Source organism: the organism of the source record quoted next, unplaced genomic scaffold (assembly GCF_019419815.1).
Source record: "Pyrus x bretschneideri cultivar Hongxiangsu unplaced genomic scaffold, Pyrus_bretschneideri_v1 Contig50, whole genome shotgun sequence".
NCBI classification, from domain to species: Eukaryota; Viridiplantae; Streptophyta; class Magnoliopsida; order Rosales; family Rosaceae; genus Pyrus; species Pyrus x bretschneideri.
The window spans coordinates 1763340-1789464 of NW_025999788.1; the positions used below are offsets into that span (position 1 = coordinate 1763340).

The following is a 26125-nucleotide window of genomic DNA, read 5'->3' on the forward strand; positions in this document are numbered from 1 at the left end:
ACACAAGACAAGTTCAAGTAGGAGAGTGTCTTCTCCTTCTTCCTGTGCACCCTCCTTCACCCCCTCTGTCTCTCTCCCTCTTTACCTTTTCACATTTTTTTTTTACTTTTTACATATTTTTTATTAATTTTTATTTGTTGATTTTTTTCAATTTCTTTGATGAAAAATTAAAAAGATGTGGAAAAATAGAAAAGGGTGTGTCACACCCCTTCAAACTATTTCTTTTTCACGAGCAATGCCTGCAAAAAGATAGGGTTTATCTCTCCCTCTCTCCCTCTCTCTCCACCCCTCTCTCCCCGAATCCCCTAAAGCATCCGCCTTTAAGGCTCCAACCCCCTTTTCTCCCCTGTCGGTGGTTCAATCAACTCCCTCTCTCTGTGGGTTTCCGCCATAGCCAGCTCTGCAGCTCAATCTCCATCTCCCCCATTTCAATTTGTTCCGGAAGTGACTGATGCAGCAGCAGCAGCAGCAGCACAAGCTTCTATTTTTGGTATGTGAATTGGGACTACTTGCTGTGGGTTTTCATAGACACAGATATTCGCGTCTGAAAAGCTAGTGAGACATTATTTCAATAAAGCGGAATATTTGCGAATTTTCTATCCGTGCTTTTTAGCTTTTGAATGTCTGGTTTTTGGTTGCCTTATTTATTGTAAGCTTGCATGTGAAGCAATGCGGGAGCTGACTCACTTACTGAAAGAAGAACGTGATTGAATTTACTTGTTGGTTTTGGTTCGGGAGGTTGGGGATTCTAGATCTTGCTCCAAACCCGTGAATTTCAGCTGATTTTACCGCTTTCCAGCTTGATATTTTAGCGGATCAGGATTTGTGTTGCTCTCGGTTCTATGGACTCCATTGATGATTTAGGATCCCAGAGTTTGGGTTGTTACCAATTTCGGTTTCCAGTTTCGAATCTATGGTTATAGATATCAGGGTCTGTATTCGACGATAATCTGCTTCTCTGGTGAACCCACAAGTTCATAATTTGTAGTGATGGAGGATATAGGGTTGTTTAGACAAGCTTGGAAATGGCTGCAGTCACAGAAACACATTTATTCACGATCCGGAACTGCGATCGGTGGGTGTGGAGATAAAATCGGGATGTTTGTAGAGCGGCATTGGCCGTTGGTGTGCAGTGGGTGCGCCAGGACAGGGAGGTTGTTGATCCTGTTGTTGATTTATTGGTGGGACTGCATCATAAGAGGTTTTCAATCCTTTATTGGGTTGGGTTCTGCAACATTGCTCCTTATTATGTGGAGTTGCTTTCTCAGTTTGACTTCAATTTCTTGCCTGGTTTATGTACTTCTTAGTATGGTATGTTTCCCTGGTATTTCCTTTTTTACTCTTGAGCATTTAGTTGTTGTTTTTTATTCAATGCTTCGTCTTCTATTACAGCCGTTTAATTTGATTATTAGATGGGAAAGATATGCAGCAATATCAGAGCCATAAAAGAATTATGGATCCTTTAAAGTTATAACTGGTTATAAAGTCTGACAGATGTTTTCTTATAAGGGTAGCGTAGAAGTAATGTTTTTCATGGACAGTTTATGATGTGCAACTTTAGTGCTTAGGTGTTTCTGGAGAAGATTTTAGGAGTGCAAAAAATGATGAAAGGATAGGCTGCAACACTGGTGAATGTTTGCTCATGAGGTCAACCAGGACACGTAAATATCAAGGTTGTAGGGTATGTAGAATTGCAGAAGCTTGGTTTAAGAATTCAGGTTCCAGGTGTATTGTGAACTGAATATTTCAAGTTTGACGCTGTCTTATCGAAGACTTAGCAGAAAATACTTAAGGTTGCCAGAATAGGGTCTTAAATGGAAAAAAAAAAAAAAAAAAAAAAAAAATACACAAAAGAAAGTATTTATCAAAGGGTGGTGCTATCCACACGCCTATTTTTACCTCTCACACACCCATCTCAATTGCCGGTGATCAAATGAATTGAAGAAGATCAATTGATGAAAATTAACAAGGGTGTGTGAGAAGTAAAAATGGGCATGTGAATAGCGCTACCCTTATCAAAAATCTAACGAATAATCTAGAAAATTTTCATACTTTAGTGCTTAGGTGTTTATGATGTGCAGTGTAGACGTAATGTTTTTCATGGACAGTTTATGATGTGCGACTTTAGTGCTTAGGTGTTTCTGGAGAAGATTTTAGGAGTGCAAAAAATGATGAAAGGATAGGCTGCAACACTGGTGGATGTTTGCTCATGAGGTCAACCAGGACACGTAAATATCAAGGTTGTAGGGTATGTAGAATTACAGAAGCTTGGTTTAAGAATTCAGGTTCCAGGTGTATTGTGAACTGAATATTTCAAGTTTGACGCTGTCTCATCGAAGACTTAGCAGAAAATACTTCAAGTTGCCAGAATAGGGTCTTAAATGGAAAAAAAAAAAAAAAATACACAAAAGAAAGTATTTATCAAAGGGTGGTGCTATCCACACGCCTATTTTTACCTCTCACACAGCCATCTCAATTGCCGGCCGTCAGATCAAATGAATTGAAGAAGATCAATTGATGAAAATTAACAAGGGTGTGTGAGAAGTAAAAATGGGCATGTGAATAGCGCTACCCTTACCAAAAATCTAACGAATAATCTAGAAAATTTTCATACTTTAGATACCAATATATAGTACTTGTGCATTGGATTAGGTTTGTAACTTTGTGGAACATGCATAGTGTTTTTTCCTAGAATTACTTAATGCAGAGCGACATAACTTAGAATAATGGATAGCCATGAGATGACAGTAGTGAATTTTTTTCGTTAAGTTTGTGGAACCATCATAGTGTTCTTTTCTTAGAACTACTTAATGCAGGGTGACATAATTTGGAATAATGGATAGCTATGAGATGATAGTAATGGTTTTTTTTGTAACTCAAACATACATAATTATGGTATATTTACTTATTTGACAAAAAAAAAAAAGAAGGTATATTTACTTAAATTATTTACATTGCTACAGAACAAACTGTGACTTACAGTTGGGTCCAATATTTCAGGGAGTTGCTGGAGCTGCCATCCAGTACTTGGGTTACACTCCAGGACTTTTTATTGTAGGGATCTTCGCTATTCTGATTTTATGGATGTACGCTAACTTTTGGATAACAGGAATCTTATTTATAGTTGGAGGTATGCTAATTTTTTTGTGAAATCTGAATTATAACATGATGCAATACAATATCCTTTTGACTTCTATGTGGCTATCATTGTTCTCACTGTACCCATGTTGCCGTTATTTGTGCTCTATGAAATATGCCAGGGTGCATATGTACCACACATAAATGAATATGTACCTAAAAGAAGAACATGAACAAAAACAGTTCTGGCATCCATAGTTGAGTTTAGCAGCCATGCTGCAATCTGTTGGATGATAAATATGTATCTAGGAATAACGCAAGAACTGAGGAGATATCCTTAGCCTTCTGACCGCATCAACCTAGAAGATTGTAATTTATCTTAGAAATCATCCTACCAAAACAGATTATAATAGAAAAAGTTTTTAAGTTCAATTATTTATTTTATTAGAGAAACTGTCGACGAACTCTTATTAATGTTTCAATTTGAAATAGAGGATGTGTGAATTGTATAAAATTTTGAGAATTAACTCTCTTTTAACATAGTGAGAGATTCATAATGCTGATAAGATTTGTCCCTTGATGTTCTCATGTTGCTGAGTAGGTGGCTAATGATATAGAAATAGATACTTGTGATTGTCATAGTGGGGAAGGTAATATAGCAGAGGGGAGGCACCAGGCCTGAACAAAGAAGTCAAAACTTTAAAGCTCTTGTGTTCTTGTTTTAGAACATGTGTCTCGTGCTTTTGCTATTTCCTTCATTTAATAAGTGTCCTCATGTGTGGGCAGTTTTGTACTAAACAATCTTGGGCAATAGTTCCAAGACTTAAGCATTTAGAGGTCATATAAGTGGATCAGCATTCTGATATATAGTGGCTTTTCTATTGATTTTGAAAATACTAAAAACTCTATTACAAATGCAGGTTATTTGTTCTCCCTAAATCATGCACGGTTGCTGGTCTTGATGGCAACTGTTTATGCTATTTATTGTGTCAAAGTTCAAGTTGGATGGCATGGTGTAGTTCTCTCAATAAACCTTGCATTTTTCTCTAATGATGCATTAAATTATATGCTCCAATGGTGTGATAAAGTGAGCGAAAGCACACACTTTGAAGAGCAAAAGCAATCAGAAACAATTATGGAGGATGATTTTTCTGGGGAATGTGAATACTCTGTTCCTACTGATGAACCTGAAAAGCTGCACTCATGTAACTCATCTAGCACGCCAGCTACTTCAACTGTTATAAATGACCGAATAGAATCTTTCCCTATTAAGGTGGTCAAAGAGGAAAAAAGTTCAGCTGATGAAATGAAAAAGATTTTGGACAGTATTGATCATTATGAAGCACTAGGATTTCCTCGCCACAAAAAAATTGATGCAGCAATATTGAAAAAAGAATACCGGAAGAAGGTGGATATTACCTTTCCTTTCTTTCTTCTGTTTCATCAATGGGAGCACTCTGTTTTTCCCTCTTATTCTAATTATGAATTGTGAAATTGTTTATGTGAAGTAGAGGAAGTACTTTATTTTTACTATTTGACTAAGAAGTGGTAGCGTTAGTGTCTGAATACAATTTTGAAGAATCTGATGTGCAATTGAGTTATATTGTGTGTGATTATCTCTTGTATAGGCCATGCTTGTGCATCCTGATAAAAATATGGGAAGTGCATTAGCAAGTGAAGCGTTTAAGAGAGTTCAATGTGCATATGAGGTAATTATACTTGTTATTCGAGTTGTATAGTAATCATTGCATGTCTGAAATGAGAATTATAAGACCTAAATAATGTCTTCCTTGTGATTCTGTATGTGCCTGTCACAATGACGCATTTTTAGGTTCTCTCTGATTCCACAAAGAAAAGAGACTATGATGAGCAGTTGCGGAAGGAAGAATCCAAGACTAAGAGTGTGTGCCAGAAGTCCTATAGTACTTCACATCAGGTGAGCTATGTTATTTGATTGTAGATTTAGAGCTTGTTTGGATTTGCTTTTAAAATGACTGAAAGTGCATTTGGTAAAATTATTTTTAGAACTAATCTTTGGTAAAGATGCAAGTAAATCCTGAAAAATTACTGAAAGTGCTTCCTAGAAGAAGCACATAACTAATGCTTCTTACAGAAAGCACTTTTAAGTGCTTTTGGAACCCAAAAATATTTTCTCGAAAAGCGCTTTTAGTTATTTTAAAAGCACATCCAAACGAGCCCTTAGTTGTTTAGTGTCATGCACTTTCCTGAGATTTATCTGATTGTCATTTTGATGGAGGTCATCAATAACTAAAGATACGAGAGCAGTTATAATATTTCTAGAGTTAATCTCAGTTTACTACCCTGAAGTTTCTTGGTTTTCAACATTTGGTACATTAAGTTTTTTTTTCATCCCAGAGCGGTACTAAAGTCATAATTTTAGGACACATTCATACATTTGGTGATGTGGTGTCCATGTGGAGAATGACTGGATACCATGTGCCAATTTGGGCGCATGTAGCTATTAAAAATTAAAAAATAAAAAAAATAATTTTATTTTATTTTATTTTTTTTTTTAAATCTGGGCAGCGCTGAACTCCCTTTTTATATCCACCCAACCCTTTTCACTTTATTTGTCCCTATTTGGCACCTGGGATCTGAATCCACAACAAATGCAGAAAAAAAAAAAATCCAAATCAGATCAAATCTTGCATAACAGATGGCAGAACGGAGGCCATGTTAAACACAAAAATCGAAAGAAAATTTGAAAAGATTAAAAAATGGGTTTGGCTGCTGGGTTTGTGCTCCCCACCACCGTCTTCTCTGGCCTCTGGGTTTTGTTCTTCACCGCCGTCAAATCTGGTAGGTGTGACTCTCCGGCCGTAAATCTGGGTTTTGTTGACCACTGGCCGTCAAATGGGTGGGGTTGGGGTATGGTGGTGAGGGAGAGGTGGTTTGAGTATGGAAGGATCAGGGGAGAGAAGAGTGGAGTCAAAGAGGGAGGGGGAAGGTTGGATGTTCGGGGGATCGAAGAGGGTTGGGTGGGCGCAGAGGAGAGAAGGGAGGGTTGGGTGGGTGCAGGAGGGAATGGAGGGAGGGTTGGGCTGCCCAGATATTTTAACCCTTTTTTTAAAAATATTTACATGGGCCCATATTGACATGTGGCGTCCAATCAGTGTCCATATGGGTGCCACATCACCGATTGATTTATCAGTAACCTTAACGGATGTATGAAAGTTTCCCAAATTTATGACTTCAGGTACCACTCGGAATTAAAAAAAAAAAAAATTTGATGTACCAAATGTTGAAAACCAAGGGTAGTAAATTGAGATTAACCCATATTTCTATATTGTCTTAGTAATTGCGAATTCAAAATATATTAATTAAATTTTCTGTGGTGCATAATTTCCAATTTATATCAATTATGCAATGTAGAAGAAGCTATCTTTTTTTGTAGCAGTCTGCATTGTACTTCCGCATCTTATTGCCCGATGATAAATCTGTATTTCACTGGGTCATTTTTCTGAGTCAATTTACTGCTTTTGGTATATAACCCCTATTTAATTGTGTATAAGCAGGATGGTCCAGATTATTTTTCTGAAGAGTCGAGACGTATACAGTGCACTAAGTGTGGAAATTCGCATATATGGGTATGCACAAACAGAAGCAAAGCCAAGGCTAGATGGTGTCAGGTCTGACATTATTCTCTATTTGTTGCTGTTCTTTTTAACTAATTTCAGTGTCAAATATGTTACTCTTCTCATTTTTTTCGCATCATTGCTGTATGCATCTGATGTATTGGATCCATTGTGCAATTAGGATTGCTGTCAATATCACCAAGCAAAGGATGGAGATGGATGGGTTGAGTACAAAGGAACTCTAGTATTTAATAGGCCACATAAGGTATTTTACACAGTACTTTTCGTGTTATTTTTCCAAGCTTAATTGTGTATACCTTGAGAGTTTTTACCTGAACACCTTTTTCTCACCCTATGCAAATGGTTCTGCTGTCCTCACATGCATTTATCAATGCGTTAAACAACAAAACAATTTTTCACTGAAGTGTGAGTTGCATGTCAGAACTGCAGAAATGACTATATAAATAAGGGTAGGAATTTGAGAGTTAGAAGTTCAGAATTCAAATGCTTAAATGGTGCTCTCGTGACTTTCAGGGATGAGATCCATCTTTCAAGGGCTCTTGTGACTTTCACATGGTTTCCCTGTTTCTATAATGCATGTTAATATCTTCATAACACTGATTTGCATGATTTGTTAAGCTGAATCATTTCCCTCGTTGCAGACATGTACATTTAAGCATCCCTTGTGATTTTTGTTGTCTTTGTTGGTTTTTATTTTTTTATTTTTTTTTCTCTTTTCATTTAGGTGGAAATACCGCGGGCCTTTGTCTGTGCTGAGAGCAAAATCTTTGATGTGTCTGAATGGGCTATTTGTCAGGTAATGGTTTTAATCAGGATATAATATCTAAGTTCTGCAAGCTTGTCCTTGTTCTACTGTCTGCATGTTTTGTACCCTATACAGCGGTGGAACCGCAAAATTACATGAATCAGGCAAATTGCCTGAAAAGCATCATTCTTATTTAAAACTTGATCTCTTGAAAGTATTCAAATTTGAGTAGAACAGTGAGCGAGCGGACCCAGTTACCTGGCAGACATCCTGCTGAACCTTGTAGCACAGAAGACACTATATTGGAAGGACTTTTAATTGTTCCTTGGACTAAGAGAACAAGTACCCTTGATCCATTATTATGTTTTTGGTGTGCATCTCTACTTTGTGCCAGGGAGAAACGAGATTGATATCTTATCGCTTCAACTTGTTCCATGCAGGGAATGGCGTGCAGGCCTAACACTCATAGGCCTAGCTTCCACGTTAACATGGTTGGTTTGGAGAAAACTCAAAGATCCAACTCAAGTAGATTCCCATGGGATTTGGATGCTGAAAAGATGGATGAAGATGAAGAAGAATTTGAGGAGTGGCTTCAGCAAGCTCTGGCCTCTGGCCTCTTTTGTGAGTCCTCTAAACGCCGAAAGAGCTGGAGTCCATTCAAGTTGCCCCAGAGAGTGAAGAGGCAATCGCGAAGAACGTCATGCTGAGCAGCTTAAGAGGGCTATGCCGGAAGATGTTCCCATCTCAAGAAAGAGCAAATGATTTTTCAGGATGTAGTGAGGATTTGTCAAGATACTGATTAATAGGTTTGTTGCTAGTGTCACCAAACGAAGGTTGGTGCTCAACAAAGAAGGGTAATGGCTTAGTGTCTTGAAAATTAAGACCAAAGATTGACACGCTTTGTATCTCGACCCAAAGGGTTAGTGCCCGATTTCCGGCATAAGAGCTCAGGTTTTTGTTGCTCTTGTTGCACGTTTAGTTTAACCCCATACTTCCAATCACATCTGACATATGTTAATCTCAAAGTGTTCTACGGATGAAAAGCCACCACCAACTGTTCCCCTTTTTGTACATATTTATCTTGTCAAATAAAATTTGTACTCCGTTTAGTTTAAGTGTTACTTTCATGGAATGCGTAATGGAGTTATTCTTTACTTTCATTGTGTTTGATAACACATTCGGAAATGAAAGTATGTGGGCTCTACGTTACCGTGCATAAAGGAGTTATTCCGATTTTTGACTTTTCTATCCCCAACTTGTTCAGTACGCGATTTTTTCCGTCCAATTAAGTAAACATGACTTTTCCTATTCTAAATTCGTCAACATGTTATCATTTCCAATTTTGGACTTTCCTATCCCCAACTTGTTCAATTTGCGATTTTTTCCGTCCAATTAAGTAAACATGACTTTTCCTATTTTAAATACGTCAACATGTTATCATTTTATCGGCTATTCTCCACCAAAGAAGAAAAACAATCTATATCATTGTCAAACAAATAGGAGATTGTGCTAGCAATGTAGGAAACTTAGAACTTATAAAATTAATGATCTGTAGTACTAGAAAACTAGCGTATAGACATAACACTTCCGCCTAATCTCAATCTTACTCATAAACAAATTTGATTATTTCTTGTTTATATCTATGATTCAAAGAAAGGGTGACTCGGATTCCAGGTAGGAGATCATACTTCATATCGCTTGCGTTCGGAATCCAGTAACAAATCTATTAACACCAGCAAAATCGGGAACTACGTTCAAATTTCAAAAGCTGCCTCCAGCATCGTTTTCCATGTACTCTACAAGATACTTGCGCACTGCTCCTCGCCATTTGTCTGCAACATCATAAGATTGAAGGGGAAGAGAGTTTAGATCAATTACAAACTAGCTGAAAACAGTAAATGCATATCACGATGTCTTTCTCATGAGGCACCTCGTAGTTGCAATTTGGAAACACAGAGTGTTTTGCTTTCACTCGGACCTCATTTTTACTTTCTAAAGTTCTAGCAAAGCGAGGAATGGACGGGATCTGAAGCATAGACTACACAATTCACGGCATACAAACCAGTTTTTAACCGTCTATTTTGATTGTAACTTCAGCTGATCTCTATCAACATATAAAGTACAAAATAACTAACTTTTGAAAGGCAAATGATAACACTTTTAACATTTAGCAAACGCAAAAATAGATACCTCGAACGCAAAGAATCCACCAGGTTTCAACATAAAAGCAGCACCTTTGCAATGATGTAAAGGATCATCCATGCCATTGATACCACCGTTCAATGCAACTCTAGGTTCTATTGAAAGTTCAAATATTTGGAACTTCCATCTTCAAGTTACTTGGCAATCAAAACACACTTGTTACCCAATTCACATGAGTTGATAGTATCATTTCCTTATAACTTATCGAATGTTTAAGAGCCTATAAGTCGCCACTCAATATTTCACTTCATAACACAGCATGAGATGTAAATAGATAGCATATGAACTCAACTATCATTCTTGTGAGTTTGTAATCTATCTAAAGTCTTTAACATTGACCAAAATATGGAAGTTGACGTTCATTTCTAATTTCAAGTACCTTGAATCTCGTGAGTTATCGGTTATCAAATCCAAGCTAATCATATGAACCAAATGCATCCCCAGTACATTAGCACTAAATCTTTAAACACTAACCTGCAAACCATACCTCTGCACATTAAAAGCTGCAAACCCTAATTGCCGCGGGACTCAAATCTGTAGCAATGACTCTCCCACCACTCCCCAAAACCCTCGCAATCCCAATCGCAATTGCGCCGCTCCCCGTCCCCAAATCAGCCCACAACCCCTCCCTCAACCCCTCATTCCCCAAAACCACATCCCCAACCAAACCAACAATGAGCTCAGTCCCCGGCCTCGGAATCAAAACCCCTTCTTCAACACACAACACCAAGTCCCTCCAATGCTCGCACCCGACAACATACTGAAAAGGCCTCCTCTCCTCAACCCTCTGCTTCCACAACATATAAAGCTCCTCAATTTCCACCCCCAGCCTAACGCTTCCCCCATTGTTATCAACATTTTCGGGTTCTTCAATTGCGTCCTCCATGAGCCGTTTGAGCTCTCTACGCAGAAGGGTCGAGTCCGGACCGTTGTCCAAGTCGACGAGTTGACCCAACAGAGGAAGCGAGGGTGTTGGCCCAGTCGTGTCGGAGGCGGTGGCTGAGTGGGTGGGCGGCCGTAGAAAGAGAGGGATTTGGGGTATTGGGGAGGTGGGTGGTGGTGGTATTGAAGAAGAAGAGCAAACGAAGCGGTGGAGGTTTGTGAAAAGAGAAGGTTTAAGGAATTGTGATTTAAAAAATTTAAATTAATACGCGTTAATAAGCGGACGATGACTTTCTAGGCAAGAAACGACATGCCCCGTAGGTTTATTAGCTTTATTTTAGGCATGGAACGACATTCCACCCGATTGCATTTTATGCTTTGTTTGTTCTTTTTCCTTTTTGTAAGACTTTGTAATAGTCAAATAAAAGATAGTTCGATCTTTCGATTTACGTTCTCAAAATTTTAATGTTTAATAGAATCACAATTTGTTTATTTATTTGATAATTGTTAAATGACTAAATGATCTTAAAATTGGTTGATTTTTAGTAGATTTGACCTTTGAAGAATGACTTAAAAAATCTACAGTATGAACCATTGTGTAACATTGCACGAGGAAAAAGAGAGTCAGTAATGTAGAATAAAAAATTTTCAAATAAGAAGATTGTTGACATTCCTGTTTAAAATTTGAACACATTTCTCTTTTGAGATTTGAACTCGTAACCTCTTCAAATAAACTGAAGACAAGATGCTATCAAATGATGGTTTGCATAACCCTATGGTTTGAATTTCAACAATTCACCATGGATGTCATTTATTTTTAACATGTAGAACTTTGACATGTATACAAATACATTATTTATATTCTCATATTTAATGACTAAACTTGGTACAAAAAAGTTGGTTCCCTTTACCCCAATGATACGGTTACGTTTGTCCTTTTTAGATTCGACGATGAAAGATTTAACGGTCATGAGATTTTATGAGCCGGTCCATTATATAATTTCCGTTAATTGATAATAAATGAATAATAGTTTCATGTCAGCCGAGAGAGAGGTATTTGTCATATGAATTTCTTTGATTATCCACCGTTGGAGATGTGATCAGTGTTATTATCAACCGTCAACTCAATTTAGTCTAAATTGTCAATAGTCCATTACTTACTTTCCTAACCAAAGGGGTTGGGTCAATCACGAAACCCAAGTCCTTCAATTTACTTCGATATTTCCATTTCTCTGCATAATTTTTTGTATTAATTTCTTTGGATAAAGCATGCAATCTCAGAACAACGATGCAAGCCTTGACAAGTTTTTTTATGTGCTTGTTCTTCTTATTCTCCCTCCTAAGAATCTCAGCTGCAACTGCACTTGTCACGATCACTCCGAGTGGATATCTAAGAGATGGCGAAACTCTGGTTTCAGTAGGTGGAAGCTATGAACTGGGATTCTTTAGCCCTGGTAAATCGAAAAGTAGGTACTTGGGAATATGGTACACTTTTTCTACTGATGCAGTTGTGTGGGTAGCCAACAGAGGAACACCACTTGGTGATTCTTCAGGACTTTTGAAGCTCACTGAGCAAGGAGTTCTAGTCCTCCTGAATAGCTCAAACAGCATTGTGTGGTCATCGAATTCATCAAGAATTGCGGGGAATCCTATATCGCAACTATTGGATTCTGGAAATCTTGTGGTACAAGATGGGAAAGAAACTAACCCCGATAACTTCTTGTGGCAGAGTTTTGACTATCCTTGTGACACATTCCTACCGGAAATGAAGCTTGGTTGGGACTTGGTTACCGGTTTTGAGAGGTCTGTATCGTCTTGGAATAGCACAGAAGATCCTGCTCCGGGAGAGTTTTTGGCACGAATGGATCAGCATGGCTTACCACAATTTTTTGTTATGAAAGGAGCTAAGATACAAGCCAGAGGAGGGTCATGGAATGGCCTTTTTTTTACAGGATACGGATACGGTGTCAGAGAACCAAATCCAATCTCTGGGTCTGAATATTTGACAGAATACGGATATGGTGTCAGAGAACCAAATCCAATATCTGGGTCTGAATTTGTGATGAACAAGGATGAGGTCTATTATGACTACAGGCTCGAGAACATGTCAACGTTCTCGAGATATGTATTGAACACATCAGGGGTGATAGAGCGGTTCACATGGTTGTACCAAACACACAGTTGGGAACTTGCCTTATTCCTAACAGGTCCGTGTGAAAGTTATGCCTTGTGCGGTCCATTTTCTAGTTGCACTATCAACAGTAACTCTGCAATATGTGCATGCTTGAAGGGATTTGTACCAAAATCTTTGAAAGATTGGAATTCGGGATATTGGTCTGATGGATGTGTTCGAAGGACTCCGTTGGCCTGCAGCGATGGAGATGGCTTCGTAAAGTATAGTGGGATTAAATTGCCAGACACATCTTCCTCATGGTTTGATAAAAGCATGAGCCTGTCGGAATGCAGGGGATTATGTTGGGGAAACTGCTCATGTACTGCGTGTGCAAATCTAGACATCAGGGATGGAGGAAGTGGCTGCGTGCTTTGGTTTGGTAACCTCACCGACATAAGAGAATTCACTCTTGGCGGTGGTCAAGACCTCTATATACGGATAGCAGCTTCAGAACTAGGTACGTCTTCGACCTTTATCTCCAATTATGCAAAGTAGGGTTTAAATGAGTTAGTGTTAGAACCACAGTTACTACAACACTACGAGATCACATGAAAAGTTTGTTTTATACGGATATTTCAGATCATGTTAAGAAAAAGAGCAATTTCAACAAGAGGCAGCTACTTGCAATTCTCCTCAGCTCTGCAGTTTTTCTCATGGGATTGCTAATAGTTGGAATAATATTGTACATACGGAAGAAGAAACTCAGATGTGAAGGTAACCATTTTCAGACACATTAAAAATGCATTAGACAAGGTAGTATTTAATTTCGATAGTGTAGCTAACTGTTCGCATCTTTTTGTCCACGCTGAAGAGATCTCCTACTATTTCAGGACACAGAAGAAAGGATTGCAGAGACGAGTATCTCAGAGAAGACGGGGAAGAGATGGAGTTACCACTGTTTGACTTGACCACCATAGCTAAAGCCACTGACAACTTTTCAAGCTGCAACAAGCTGGGAGAAGGTGGCTTTGGACCTGTGTACAAGGTAACATAAATTCATGCAATCAAAATTAGCTAAATTACTGTACAAATTTTATGTCTTTTCGAAATGATGGTCCACAGGGTACACTGCTAGGAGGAAAAGAAATTGCAGTAAAGAGGCTTTCAAAGAATTCCGGACAAGGAATGAGAGAGTTCAAAACTGAAGTTATACTCATAGCCAGACTTCAGCATCGCAATCTTGTTAAGCTTCTCGGTTGTTGCATTCAAAAGGACGAAAAAATTCTAATATATGAATTCATGCCCAGCAAAAGCTTGGACTTTTATATTTTTGGTATGATCCTTCATTTTCAACCTTATTTACCTAGGATTCAATGTGCCATTGAAATAACAGGCTTAAAGTTTTTTTTTCAGATCAGGAGGGACAAAAATTGCTCGACTGGCCTAAGTGCTTCCACATTATCGGTGGAGTTGCCCGAGGGCTTCTTTATCTTCACCAAGACTCTAGATTAAGGATTATACATCGAGATCTGAAACCTAGCAACATTCTGCTAGATGATAATATGAACCCGAAGATTTCAGACTTCGGCCTGGCTAAAACATTTGGTGGTGATCAAAGTCAAGCCAACACAAACATAGTGGTTGGAACCTAGTAAGCATGCTTAGATTTGTTTTGTGATTTATAATTTTCATTGTTCTGTTTTTGAAATTCTTTCTGACTGGTCACTGCATATTTATCTGGCAGTGGTTATATGTCTCCAGAATATGTAGTAGATGGAATCTTCTCGATGAAATCTGATGTGTTTAGCTTTGGAGTCATACTGATTGAGATGTTGAGTAGGAAGAAGAACAGGGGATTTCGTCATCCAAATCACGACCACAACCTTCTTGGACATGTAAGTATAACAAACAAGGTGATGGTATTTTACTTTAAAAAGAAGAGTGAATTAGACGGTGCTCTTCGAAGCACGGTCTTCTAATGACATGCATTTAACAGTATAGAAGGTCTGCAGCAAAGCCCCGCCACTAACATATCGTACATGTTTCAATTTGTTTGAAGGCATGGATACTATGGATTCAAGATAAACCACTAGAACTGATCGATAAAACGTTTTGTGATTCGTGCAACATGTCTGAAGTGGTAAGGTGTCTTCACGTGGGGCTATTATGTGTGCAAAGAGTACCTGAGGATAGACCAAGCATGTCATCTGTGGTTCTGATGTTAAGCAGTTGTGATGTCTTGCCGCCTCCAAAGCAGCCTGGTTTTTACACTGAACGAAGCATCCATGAATCACCAACAAGGACGCTTCCATGTTCAGAGAATACTTTCAGCACTATGATGATAGAAGCTCGGTAGATCATCATTGAAGTGCTTGTTAGTCCTTCAGTCTACCATCACAAAACGTGTTCGGAAGGTTGACATGAAGCTTAAAGTCTTTGCTGGCAAACAATGAGACATGCAATTATAACTCTGCAAGAAAAGTTTAGCGATTCCCAAATCATAACAAAGAATTGATTTGGGGTTGTTAGGTTGTTGAAGAAAATTGAAGTTATAGCTAATGTTGTGTTTATTATTTATTAATTTTAAAATTGTTCCTTAGAACAATGTTAGCAATGGATTCTTATGGTGCGTTGAATCAAGAGAAATCTAGTTGTGCATTGGATTTTTCACTCTTGGGACAATCAAAGAGTGAATATTTTCCCACGTTTTCTCGTGAACCAAACGGAGCGCTTCGAGGTAGCCTAAACTCACAATTTGGGTTACACTTGGGCTGTTTCATTTCGCATTGGTACTTCTTCATTTAGCATCAATATGTTTTAATTTAGGTTGATATGATTTAGTTTGTCTTCGATAGCTTTCATTTGGCAATGGTATGCTTCATTTGGTAATCGATATTTTTTTATCAATACACAATAAAAATATGATTGACATAATATATATGTACCAATCAACAATACATATAAAATTGCTTTAAAGAATATGTATAAAATCAAATGTACCACAACCCAACAGAAATGCAACAATCCATGTTATTTACGAAATCTTTACAAAAAAAAGTTATTTACTAAATCATACATATTACCAGACCAAGATATAGATTAAAAATGAAAAAAAATAGTTTGATAAAAAAAATATAAAGACGTCCATTGTCACGCCCCGATCCCAAGATACATCTAGGATCGTGACGTGACTGGTACTTGTACATCTATTATGCCTTGCCTCTGAGACATGACCGAAAACACAAATGAAAGGTTCAACAACGCAATAACTTTTTCTTTTATTTCATGGCTGCATCTAACCTTTGTGTTAGACTACCTACGTACCCAAAGACGGGATCAAACCATTCGTAATTCACTTTTTAATTTAATTTTGTCTTTCCAAGAAGAAACCACAATTACCAATATCCACCAACCAAATCTATTCAAACACAGCCAAATTCCATTACCTTTAATTAGCAACCTAATCGATTTCTACTAAAGTTACTCAAAACGGGACTTGAATTTCCAAATTCGATGTCCGCAACCCACATTCACTGCCGCACATATTTTTATTTTATACACTAGGTTGGAGTGCAAAAGACATTTTCAAAGTGCTAAACACACTACTTTTAATCAAACTACTAATCTTTTCCTTGATTATGATTTTTTGTCAGGTTACTAATCTTTTCCTTTTCTTTTGGTGGTTTTCTTCGAGTTATCAAAAGTCATGCCGCCAAGCTGCAATATCATTAAATTCTAACTCTAATAAATTTTTGCTAGTCATGGAGGTATCATGTATATTAATTATTAACGAAGCATGCAAAAACTGAATGTACTTCACCATATTTTTCTTGACATTACATTATTTTGTCAGAGAAATCGATCAAGTATTGGGCTTACACAGGATGATCAAATATGATATATATCTCCTTCATGTAAATGGTAAAAGACTCTCCAACTTACCGAGCATAATTGGAACGAACAACTGAAAAATCAAACAATTAATTTCCAGATACTCGCATCCAAGAAAGAAAACAACGAAAGGAAAAATAGAATGATCACCAACCCAGATAGTTGAAATTATCAGTATCGAGTGAATTATGCAAACAAATGATCGTCATGCTAAAAATCTAAACGAAATAATAAAATTTATCAATTAATTTAAGAGAAAAGTAAAGGGGAATGGAAGAATTGCCTACCTCCTGAGTTTGGAGAGAAAGAAACGCAACAGGGGGAGAGAGAGCAGCAAGTTAGATTAAGGAACTCCCCCGATCCTTATATGTATATTCCACATCGTCCAGGGGAGTGATCCTTATATGTATATTTCCATCCCTACCTAGCACGAGGCCTTTTGGGAGCTCACTGGCTTTGGGTTCCGTAGGAACTCCGTGTAAGCAGTACTATAAAGAATCAAACTGCAACTGCCTAGCAAACCAACACGACACTAGGATTACCATAAACATATACGCATCAGCAACAGAAAGACCATCCCGTGCAGTGCAAGAAACCAACTTACCTGGAGGTATCGCCATTCTGAGATCAACAGATGAAGTCTTCTACTTCCAATACTCGTTAATGCTTCTCTCTAAGTGAATAGGGTTTTAGATCTTTCGGAAGCCTTAGTGTGGAAGCAGGGACTTCAACTATTTATACAGTCATTCATCGATAGAGATCTACTCAGTCCAGCCTATTAACAGAAGGAGTGTTGATCTCTATCTCTAAGAGTTTTAGTCCCATCATGACTTGATATACTAGTGTATATCAGATAAGGATCGAAACTAGGACAGCTGCAATACATGTAACTCCATGACTCTTATCGCATTAGGGCTCTCAAACTTCCTGTGTTTCACATAACCAGTTATGCGCCACACAAGTAGTTCAGTTGTGATCTCATTGTCATTCAAACAAGGTTTTACATTCTCCCACTTGAATGTCAATGATATGCCTCAACACAATAAGAATCACGATGATCATTGAGTTCACAAACAAAATCTGCAACTGATCCTACTCAGTGACTTGTCATTTTTAAGAAAAATATAGGACCACAGAAAACAAAGCACGCATTGCTTGCACTTTGCACTCTGTGATCACATACATATTTATCATGAAAACACTATGTCACCTTTACGAGTCATGATGTTGAGAACTGATAATTTGTACCGTCAGATATCAGTTCCACATAACAAACTGAAATGATTCCAGTACCAAAGTAGTTTGTCAAAGCATAATCAGCTATTCAAACAATTCAATAATAAATAACAACTGTCACAATAACAATAAAGATAACAGCAATAAGACCTACGTAGTTCATGGAGTGCTTACTCCCACTCATTAGCAGAATCAAAGAGTTCTTTCACTCCCATGTTGAAAACATGTTTCTTGAATACTCCCACTGGTAAGGCCTTTGTCATCGGGTCAGCTACCATTAAGCTTGTGTGGATGTACTCAATTTCGACAGTCTCCTTCTTCACTTCATCTCTCACTTTTAAGTACTTAATATCCATCAATCTACTAGCATATGACCTTTTGTTATTCTTTGAAAAGAAAACTGCAGCTTTGTTGTCACAATACAACTTGAGGGGCCTGTCAACATTGTCAACGATTTCCAATCCTCTCACCATGTTTTTGAGCCAAACAGCTTGTTGAGTTGCTGCATAGCACCCTATAAACTCAGCTTCCATGGTTGAAGATGCAATACTCTTCTGTTTTGCACTTTTCCACGATACTGCACCATTAGCCAACAGGAAAATGTAACCATTTGTCGATTTTCTGTCGTCCACACATCCTGCCAAGTCTGAATCTGTGAATCCCACCAACTCCAGCTTGTCCACATAACTGTAAGTTAACATGAAATCTCTTGTTCTTTTAAGATACCTCAGTACCTTTTTCGCTGCAACCCAATGTGCTGTACCAGGATTTGATTGAAACCTTCCTAGTACACTTACTGCAAAAGCCAGGTCCGGTCTTGTGCATACTTGGGCATACATAAGACTCCCTACAAGAGATGCATAGGGCTTATCCTTCATTCCCTCCTTCTCTAATTCATTTTTGGGACATTGATCACTGCTCAGTTTGTCTCCTTTGCCAATAGGCAATTCACCATTCGAACACTTGTCCATATTGAATCTTTTAGTGACTCTGTCGATGTACTGCCTTTGGGAGAGACCAAGAGACTTCTTAGCACGATCTCTAACAATTTCTATTCCCAAAACGAATCGAGCTTCCCCCAAGTCCTTCATGTCAAAGTTTTGAATGAGCATACTCTTAGTTGTCTGTAGTAGAGACATATCGGAGCTAGCTAATAATATATCGTCCACATACAACACTAAGAATATAACCTTTGACCCAAGAACTTTCAGATAAATACACTCATCCATTTTGTTTTCTTGAAACCCTGAAGCTGCCATTACCTGATCAAATTTCTTATTCCATTGCCTCGAGGCTTGTTTTAAGCCGTATATAGACTTATTCAACTTACAAACCATCGTTTCTTTCCCCCTTTCAACAAATCCAGGTGCTTGTTGCATGTATATATCTTCTTCAAGGTCTCCATTCAGAAATGCCGTCTTGACATCCATTTGGTGAAGCTCTAAATCAAAGTGTGCCGTGATAGCTAGGATTATTCTCATGGAATCTTTGGTTGAGACGGGGGAAAACGTTTCATTGTAGTCAATTCCTTCCCTTTGTGTGAAGCCCTTCGCTACTAGCCTTGCTTTGTGTTTGTCAATGTTGCCTTGTGAGTCACGTTTTGTCTTGAACACCCACCTGCAACCAATGATTTTTGTTGTTCCAGTTGGCTGTGGAACTAGACTCCACACATTGTTTTTCTCCATAGATTCCAGTTCTTCATGCATGGCTTGTTTCCATAACGTTGATCGTGCACTTGATATTGCTTGATTGTAGGACAAGGGATCATCTTCATCACCTATAGTGTGTTCTGCCTCATTTAGATATACGAAATCAGGCAATAATACTGCTTTACGTACTCGCTGTGATTTGCGAATATTCGATTCCAACCTTGTAGTGACTGGAGCATTTATGAGATCTTCTTCAGTTGTTTGTACAGGTGCATGTACTTCACTTTCTTGGACATTTGCACAGGCCATGTGTCCCTCATTTGCTGTCTCATCTTCATAGGACATATGTAAGCTGCTATGAAGAGGACGTGGCTGCATGGGAATACTGAGAGTGGATGCGTGCTGATCAGGCAACTCACTGTCAAGTGGGATTTCTTCAAAATCTGGGGATAGAGCTGCTGAGTTACTGTAATCAGTCTCATCCTCATCTTCAAGAAATCGTGCATTATGTGTTTCCATGACCCTCGAGTGACTGTTAGGGCAATAGAATTTATACCCTTTAGACTTCTCAGAATATCCAATGAATTGGCAACTGATGGTTCTTGGATCAAGTTTCTTCTCTGTTGGATTATAAAATCTGGCCTCGGCATTGCAACCCCATACATGAAAGTGGTTAAAACTCGGTTTCCTTCCAGTCCAAGCTTCGAATGGAATCTTGTCCACTGACTTGCTTGGTACCCGATTCAATATATAGTTTGCAGTTTTCAGTGCTTCTCCCCAGAGAAACATTGGAAGCTTTGAATGTGCAAACATGGATCTGATCATGTCCTTTAGGGTTCGATTTCTTCGTTCAGCAACTCCATTTTGATGCGGAGTCCCAGGTGTAGTGTACTGAGCCACGATGCCATTTTGTTCAAGATAAGTTGCAAAAGGTCCTTTGTGTTGTCCTGCCTCAGTGAACCTGCCAAAATACTCACCACCTCTATCGGATCTTACAATCTTAATGTGTTTGTCCAGTTGTTTTTCAACTTCCAAATGAAAAGTTTTAAAACATTGCAAGGCTTCAGATTTTTCAGAAATAAGGAAAATATATGCAAAACGTGAAAAATCATCAATGAAGGTTATGAAATATGATTTTCCACAGATGGTTTTAATTGGGAAAGGTCCACAAATGTCAGTGTGTATGATTTCTAATAGACATTGGCTACGGTTTGACCCTATTTTCCTAGTATTAGTGAGCTTTCCCTTAAAACAGTTAACACACTCTTTAAAATTGCTGAAATCAAGTTGTGGCAACAAGTCTTGCTTTGTAAGTGTGATGATCCTTTCCTTAGAGATGTGCCCCAACCTTTTGTGCCAAAGCATTGAGGTTTTTGCATGGGAGAGCACTTGTTTAGAACCAACACTTTGAACATTAAAACATTCAATCTCATAAGTACAATTCATTTGCCACATATCAACTTTGAGATTAGCTTCACCAAGCAATTTATTCGAGTCATTTGAATGGAAAAACTTTACACTTTGACTGTCACCCACAAATGTAAAGCCGGACTTAACTAACTTAGATGCAGAAATTAAATTCCTTCGCATGGAAGGTACATAAAGTACTGGACTTAATTCTAAAATAAAGCTAGAGGAAAGAACTAATTTGACACTTCCTATGGATTCGACAGCAACTTTGCTCCCATTCCCCACATAGACATTGTAGACTTCATTGTTTATCACCCTTGTTTTTGAGAAGCCCTGCAAGGAATTGGTTATGTGAATAGAACAGCCCGTGTCAAACCACCAACTATTAGGAGGAATATAAACTAGATTGGACTCAACACACACAAAAACATTTATTTCATTACCTTTCTTAACAAGCCAATTCTTGAAGCCATTGCAATTCTTTCTTAAGTGACCTGTTTCTTTGCAAAAATAACACTCCTTTTCTTTCTCAGTTTCGACATTAGCAGTTTTAATTTTATAAGATCCTTTAGAGATGATGTTAGCATTTTTAAATGAAGAAGAAATTTCTTTCTTCTTCTTCTTACCAGCAGCCATGGTTGAACCTTGAGCGAAGTCCCTTTTGCGTTTTTCTCCTTGTACAAAATTCACATCAACTGATTTGTCACTCCTGAGCCGATCTTCTTCTTGTGCACACATAGTGATCAGTTCATCAATGCCCCATTTAACCTTCTGAGTGTTATATGAAACTTTGAGCTGCCCATATTTTGAAGGCAGGGAGTTCAAAGCCATATGAACTAGGAACTGATCAGTCATGGGTACTTCAAGGTCTTTCAACTTTTGAGCAAGATCAACCATCTTCAGAATGTGTTCCCTGACACTTCCCTCACCATCAAATTTCATTGAAGTAATTTGAGTTAGAAAAGTCCCAGTTTCTGCCTTGTCAGACTCTTTAAACTTTTCCCCAACTGCAGCCAAGAAGTCTTTTGCATTATCTTGTTTTGGAACACCTCCCTTAACTGATGGAGCCATTGCTTTCCTCATAATCATCAGTGACATCCGATTTGTTCTCTCCCACTTCTCAACCTTTGCTTTATGATCTGCCGTGCTCTCTGCAGTGATAGCTGCAGGTTTTTCCTCTCTTAATGCCAAATCGAGATCCATAAGCCCAAGGACCATTTCAACATCCTCTTTCCACTTCTTGTAGTTAGAACCGGTCAAGGTCTCAATATTGTTGAAATTGAGGGATGTCATGTGAGGAGCTGGAAAAACCAAACATTAATTTTAACAGTTGTTAGTCATCTAAGTGTTAATAAACAGATGGAAAATGATACTTAATCTTTTCCTGACACATGATCGTATAAGCACAGCATCATCTTTGGACAGAAGCCATTCATACTAGATTTGCATAGCCAAAATATTGAATACAAGGGCAGTTTACACAACTTCAACACTTTTGAGCAGATGAAGAATGTAATCTTGTCAATTCAATACTTCACTATACATTGATTCATTTGTTTAACTTGAATAAATAAACACTTTTGAGCAGATTATCATTCATTTAATACAGATGAATCACATGTTTGACTCTTTAGACAACAAGCCAAAATCAACAAACTAAACACTTTTGAGCAGATTAGATGTTGAGATCCTTGTTTACGATTCAAATCTTATTTGTCCGTTTGATTTTGATAAATAGAATATGAATCCAAAAGTTCTTCTTGGTTGAGTATTCCAGTATCGTAACTATTTTTAGATGATCTTCTCTGCACATGAAAGCAAACACAACTGGAGGTATCCACAGCAATAGTTGATTACATATAGTGACCATGCAAACAATTGTCAGTATGCAGCGGAAGCATTTAATGACACAGGATCAAAACATATTTGCATGTATTTATATCGAGAGTTAACCATATATTGATTAAGGAACCCTAGCCATGTTGGGTTGGCTCTGATACCACATGTAAGCAGTACTATAAAGAATCAAACTGCAACTGCCTAGCAAACCAACACGACACTAGGATTACCATAAACATATACGCATCAGCAACAGAAAGACCATCCCGTGCAGTGCAAGAAACCAACTTACCTGGAGGTATCGCCATTCTGAGATCAACAGATGAAGTCTTCTACTTCCAATACTCGTTAATGCTTCTCTCTAAGTGAATAGGGTTTTAGATCTTTCGGAAGCCTTAGTGTGGAAGCAGGGACTTCAACTATTTATACAGTCATTCATCGATAGAGATCTACTCAGTCCAGCCTATTAACAGAAGGAGTGTTGATCTCTATCTCTAAGAGTTTTAGTCCCATCATGACTTGATATACTAGTGTATATCAGATAAGGATCGAAACTAGGACAGCTGCAATACATGTAACTCCATGACTCTTATCGCATTAGGGCTCTCAAACTTCCTGTGTTTCACATAACCAGTTATGCGCCACACAAGTAGTTCAGTTGTGATCTCATTGTCATTCAAACAAGGTTTTACAGTTAAGCGAGAAGAGGGCTTGAGCCATCCCATGATGGGTGACCCACTGGGAAGTTGCTCGTGAGTTCCCAAAAACAAAACCGTGAGGGAATGGTAAGCCCAAATCGGACAATATCGTGCTACTGTGGTGGAGCGGGCTCCGGAAGTGGTCCCGTCCGGGCCGGAATGTGACACCATGAACAATTTGTAACCAGGATCCAACATTTTACTTTGATTCAACATGCCATTAGCATTAAGCTCAATTTTTATATAGTTTTGTATCATGACACTTGATGCACTGGACCAAGTTCCCAGCAGACCGAAAAATTTCTCCCTCATAAGAGGCACATAACATACAAGTACGCAAATAAACAAGAAGAAAAAATCCATGCCTAATTAGTAACAACCACCCAACCTATTTAATTCTGACCCGAAACAGGATAGGCCGCTTATTAGATTAGTTACAATAAACTTCACTATATGCGCGCATAAAGGTCTTGGACAAAAATGCAACAAGAAATACCGGTATTCCAGATATATTTATTAAATTTTGTATGGTGCATAATTTCCAATTTATATCAATTATTATGCAATGTAGAAGAAGCTATCTTTTTTTAATAGCAGTCTGCGTTGTACTTCCGCATTTTATTTCCCGATGATAAATCTGTATTTCACAGGGTTATTTTTCTGTGTCAATTTACTGCTTTTTCATTTAACCCCTATTTAATTGTGTATAAGCAGGATGGTCCAGATTATTTTTCTGAAGAGTCGAGACGTATACATGGGTATGCACAAGCAGAAGCAAGGCCAAGGCTAGATGGTGTCAGGTCTGACATTATTCTCTATTTTTTACTGTTCTTTTTAACTAATTTCAGTGTCAAATATGTTGCTTTTCTCATTTTTTTCTCATCATTGCTGTATGCATCTGATGTATCGGATCCGTTGTGCAATTAGGATTGCTGTCAATATCACCAAGCAAAGGATGGAGATGGATGGGTTGAGTACAAAGGAACTCTAGTCTTTAATAGGCCACATAAGGTATGCAAATAGTTCTGCTGTCCTCACATGCATTTATCAATGTGTAAAACAACAAAACAATTTTTCACTGAAGTGTGAGTTGCATGTCAGAACTGCAGAAATGACCATATAAATAAAGGTAGGAATTTGAGAGTTAGAAGTTCAGAAGTGCTCTCGTGACTTTCAGGGATGAGATCCAGCTTTCAAATGTTTGAAGAAACTGTTACTACATTCAACCCCATCTCGCGAAATGCGTCCAAACCTTGTCTAGGCACCCCGCAGTTAACATAACAGGAACACAAAGTGGTCCAAGACACCACATCTTTCACCCCCATCGCATTGAAAACCCGTCCCGAATTGAATTGCATCATCGTGAAGCTCCTTAGCATTTCTAACATCACCAAGAGCAGCACACGCCTTAGCAACTGACAGAAGCAGAAGATTATCAGGCACAATTCGCCGAGCTCTGAGCCAAGCATAAAGATTTATGGATTCCTTGAGGAACCCATGTCGCGTGTAGCCTGATATGAGCACGGTCCACGCACGCAGGTTCGGGAATTTGATTGAACAGGCGGCGTGCACGTTGTTAATCGCCGGAATTACGGTAGATTTTCAAGAACCTAAGTGTAGAAATTTTCAGGTCGACGGGCCGATGACCCACTCCAACAACACCGATACTGTCCCCACTTAACCACCTGTACAATCCTCAGGTGTGGGGTTTTATCACAAAAGACCTCGATGTTAGTTAGAGAAGGGTATTTCTATTTAAAGCACTCTTCTCTTCTCCCTCTATCCGATGTGGGACTGGGGATTCCAACACGGGGATTCCAACACTCCCCCGCACGTGAGACCCCACTTATGGGTCACACGTGAATTTCCACACATCGGCAACCACGTGGAGCCATGTCGGGACTCACCCAATCACGTGGGGCCAATGGGGACCCACCCAAACACGTGGCATCTTTGGCCTACGTGGACAATCATGCGGGGCCAACGGGGACCCACCCAATCACGTGGCAGTACGGGCCCGCCTCCTGGCTCTGATACCATGTAGAAATTTTCAGGTCGACGGGCCGAGGGCCCACTCCAACAACACCGATATTGTCCCCACTTAACCACCTGCACAATCCTCAGGTGTGGGGTTTTATCACAAAAGGTCTCGATGTTAGTTAGAGAGGGGTATTTCTATTTAAAGCACTCTTCTCTTCTCCCTCTGTCCGATGTGGGACTGGGGGTTCCAACACTAAGGCTCAGGTGAGGCGGGACGTGGGTGGGTAGCTTTGAAAGCATGTAATATTTATTGTTTTAATGGCTTTTGCATCTTGTAATGTGCGGGGAGACAACTTCATTTTTCAAGTGCTTTTGAAAAGCAGTTGAGAAGTACCGTTTCTTCGCGCCAAGACAGGTAATAAACGACAATGACTGTAACTGGGTGAAACGACACGCTCCGTGGGTTTATTAGCTTTATTTTTAAGGAACTAATAAAAAATGCTTGAAAATTTTGAATTTTAATGATAAAGACAAAATAAAGGGTAAAGTGAATAGTACCAAGATTGACTTTTTGGTGTAAAAATGTGGTTTTTTGTTAAAGTGAATAATACCGTGGGCTTTTCGTTAAAACTCCTTTTTTTTTTGGCATGGAACAACATTCCACCAGATTGCATTTTATTTTGTTTTGTTTGTTCTTTTTCCTTTTTGTAAGAGTTTGTAATAGCCAAATAAAAAATAGTTTGAATTTTCTATTAAGTTGTTAAAATTTTAGTATTTAATAAATA

General features: G+C 38.5%; 3 protein-coding genes, 2 long non-coding RNA genes and 1 pseudogene across 8 annotated transcripts; 2 read left to right on the forward strand and 4 right to left on the reverse strand.

Moving 5' to 3' along the window:
* The first annotated feature begins 216 nt into the window (after positions 1–216).
* Positions 217–8555, forward strand: LOC103951968 (dnaJ homolog dnj-5). Of its 4 annotated transcripts, none has more exons than XM_048569754.1 (10): positions 217–490; positions 655–1311; positions 3001–3130; positions 3999–4486; positions 4707–4787; positions 4910–5014; positions 6615–6728; positions 6856–6939; positions 7420–7491; positions 7881–8555. In XM_048569754.1, exons 2-10 carry the CDS (start codon positions 991–993, stop codon positions 8145–8147), a joined length of 1662 nt encoding a protein of 553 aa, XP_048425711.1. In that variant the 5' UTR covers positions 217–490; positions 655–990; the 3' UTR covers positions 8148–8555. The 4 variants fall into 4 exon arrangements, with proteins under 4 accessions (XP_048425711.1, XP_048425712.1, XP_048425713.1 ...); XM_048569755.1 differs by having other exon boundaries at positions 668–1311; XM_048569756.1 differs by lacking the exon at positions 217–490 and adding an exon at positions 1562–2248 and having other exon boundaries at positions 1170–1311.
* A 401-nt stretch (positions 8556–8956) lies between these two features.
* On the reverse strand, positions 8957–10777 carry LOC103945942 (annotated as a pseudogene).
* An 860-nt stretch (positions 10778–11637) lies between these two features.
* Positions 11638–14993, forward strand: LOC103946056 (G-type lectin S-receptor-like serine/threonine-protein kinase At4g27290). Its single transcript, XM_048569731.1, has 7 exons — positions 11638–13154; positions 13277–13411; positions 13528–13682; positions 13760–13970; positions 14051–14288; positions 14382–14532; positions 14697–14993. Exons 1-7 carry the CDS (start codon positions 11813–11815, stop codon positions 14991–14993), a joined length of 2529 nt encoding a protein of 842 aa, XP_048425688.1. The 5' UTR covers positions 11638–11812.
* LOC125470530 lies at positions 13560–16886 on the reverse strand. The gene is made up of 3 exons (XR_007252823.1): positions 16816–16886; positions 14821–15071; positions 13560–13671 (listed from the first exon to the last, which is right to left on the reverse strand). It is a non-coding gene; the product is annotated as an uncharacterized LOC125470530 (long non-coding RNA).
* Positions 16887–20874: 3988 nt separating this feature from the next.
* On the reverse strand, positions 20875–21451 carry LOC108867152. The gene is made up of 2 exons (XR_007252924.1): positions 21267–21451; positions 20875–21156 (listed from the first exon to the last, which is right to left on the reverse strand). It is a non-coding gene; the product is annotated as an uncharacterized LOC108867152 (long non-coding RNA).
* Positions 21452–21509: 58 nt separating this feature from the next.
* Positions 21510–22970, reverse strand: LOC125470550. Its single transcript, XM_048569776.1, has 3 exons — positions 22955–22970; positions 21592–22124; positions 21510–21548 (listed from the first exon to the last, which is right to left on the reverse strand). Exons 1-3 carry the CDS (start codon positions 22968–22970, stop codon positions 21510–21512), a joined length of 588 nt encoding a protein of 195 aa, XP_048425733.1.
* Between the last annotated feature and the right edge of the window lie 3155 nt (positions 22971–26125).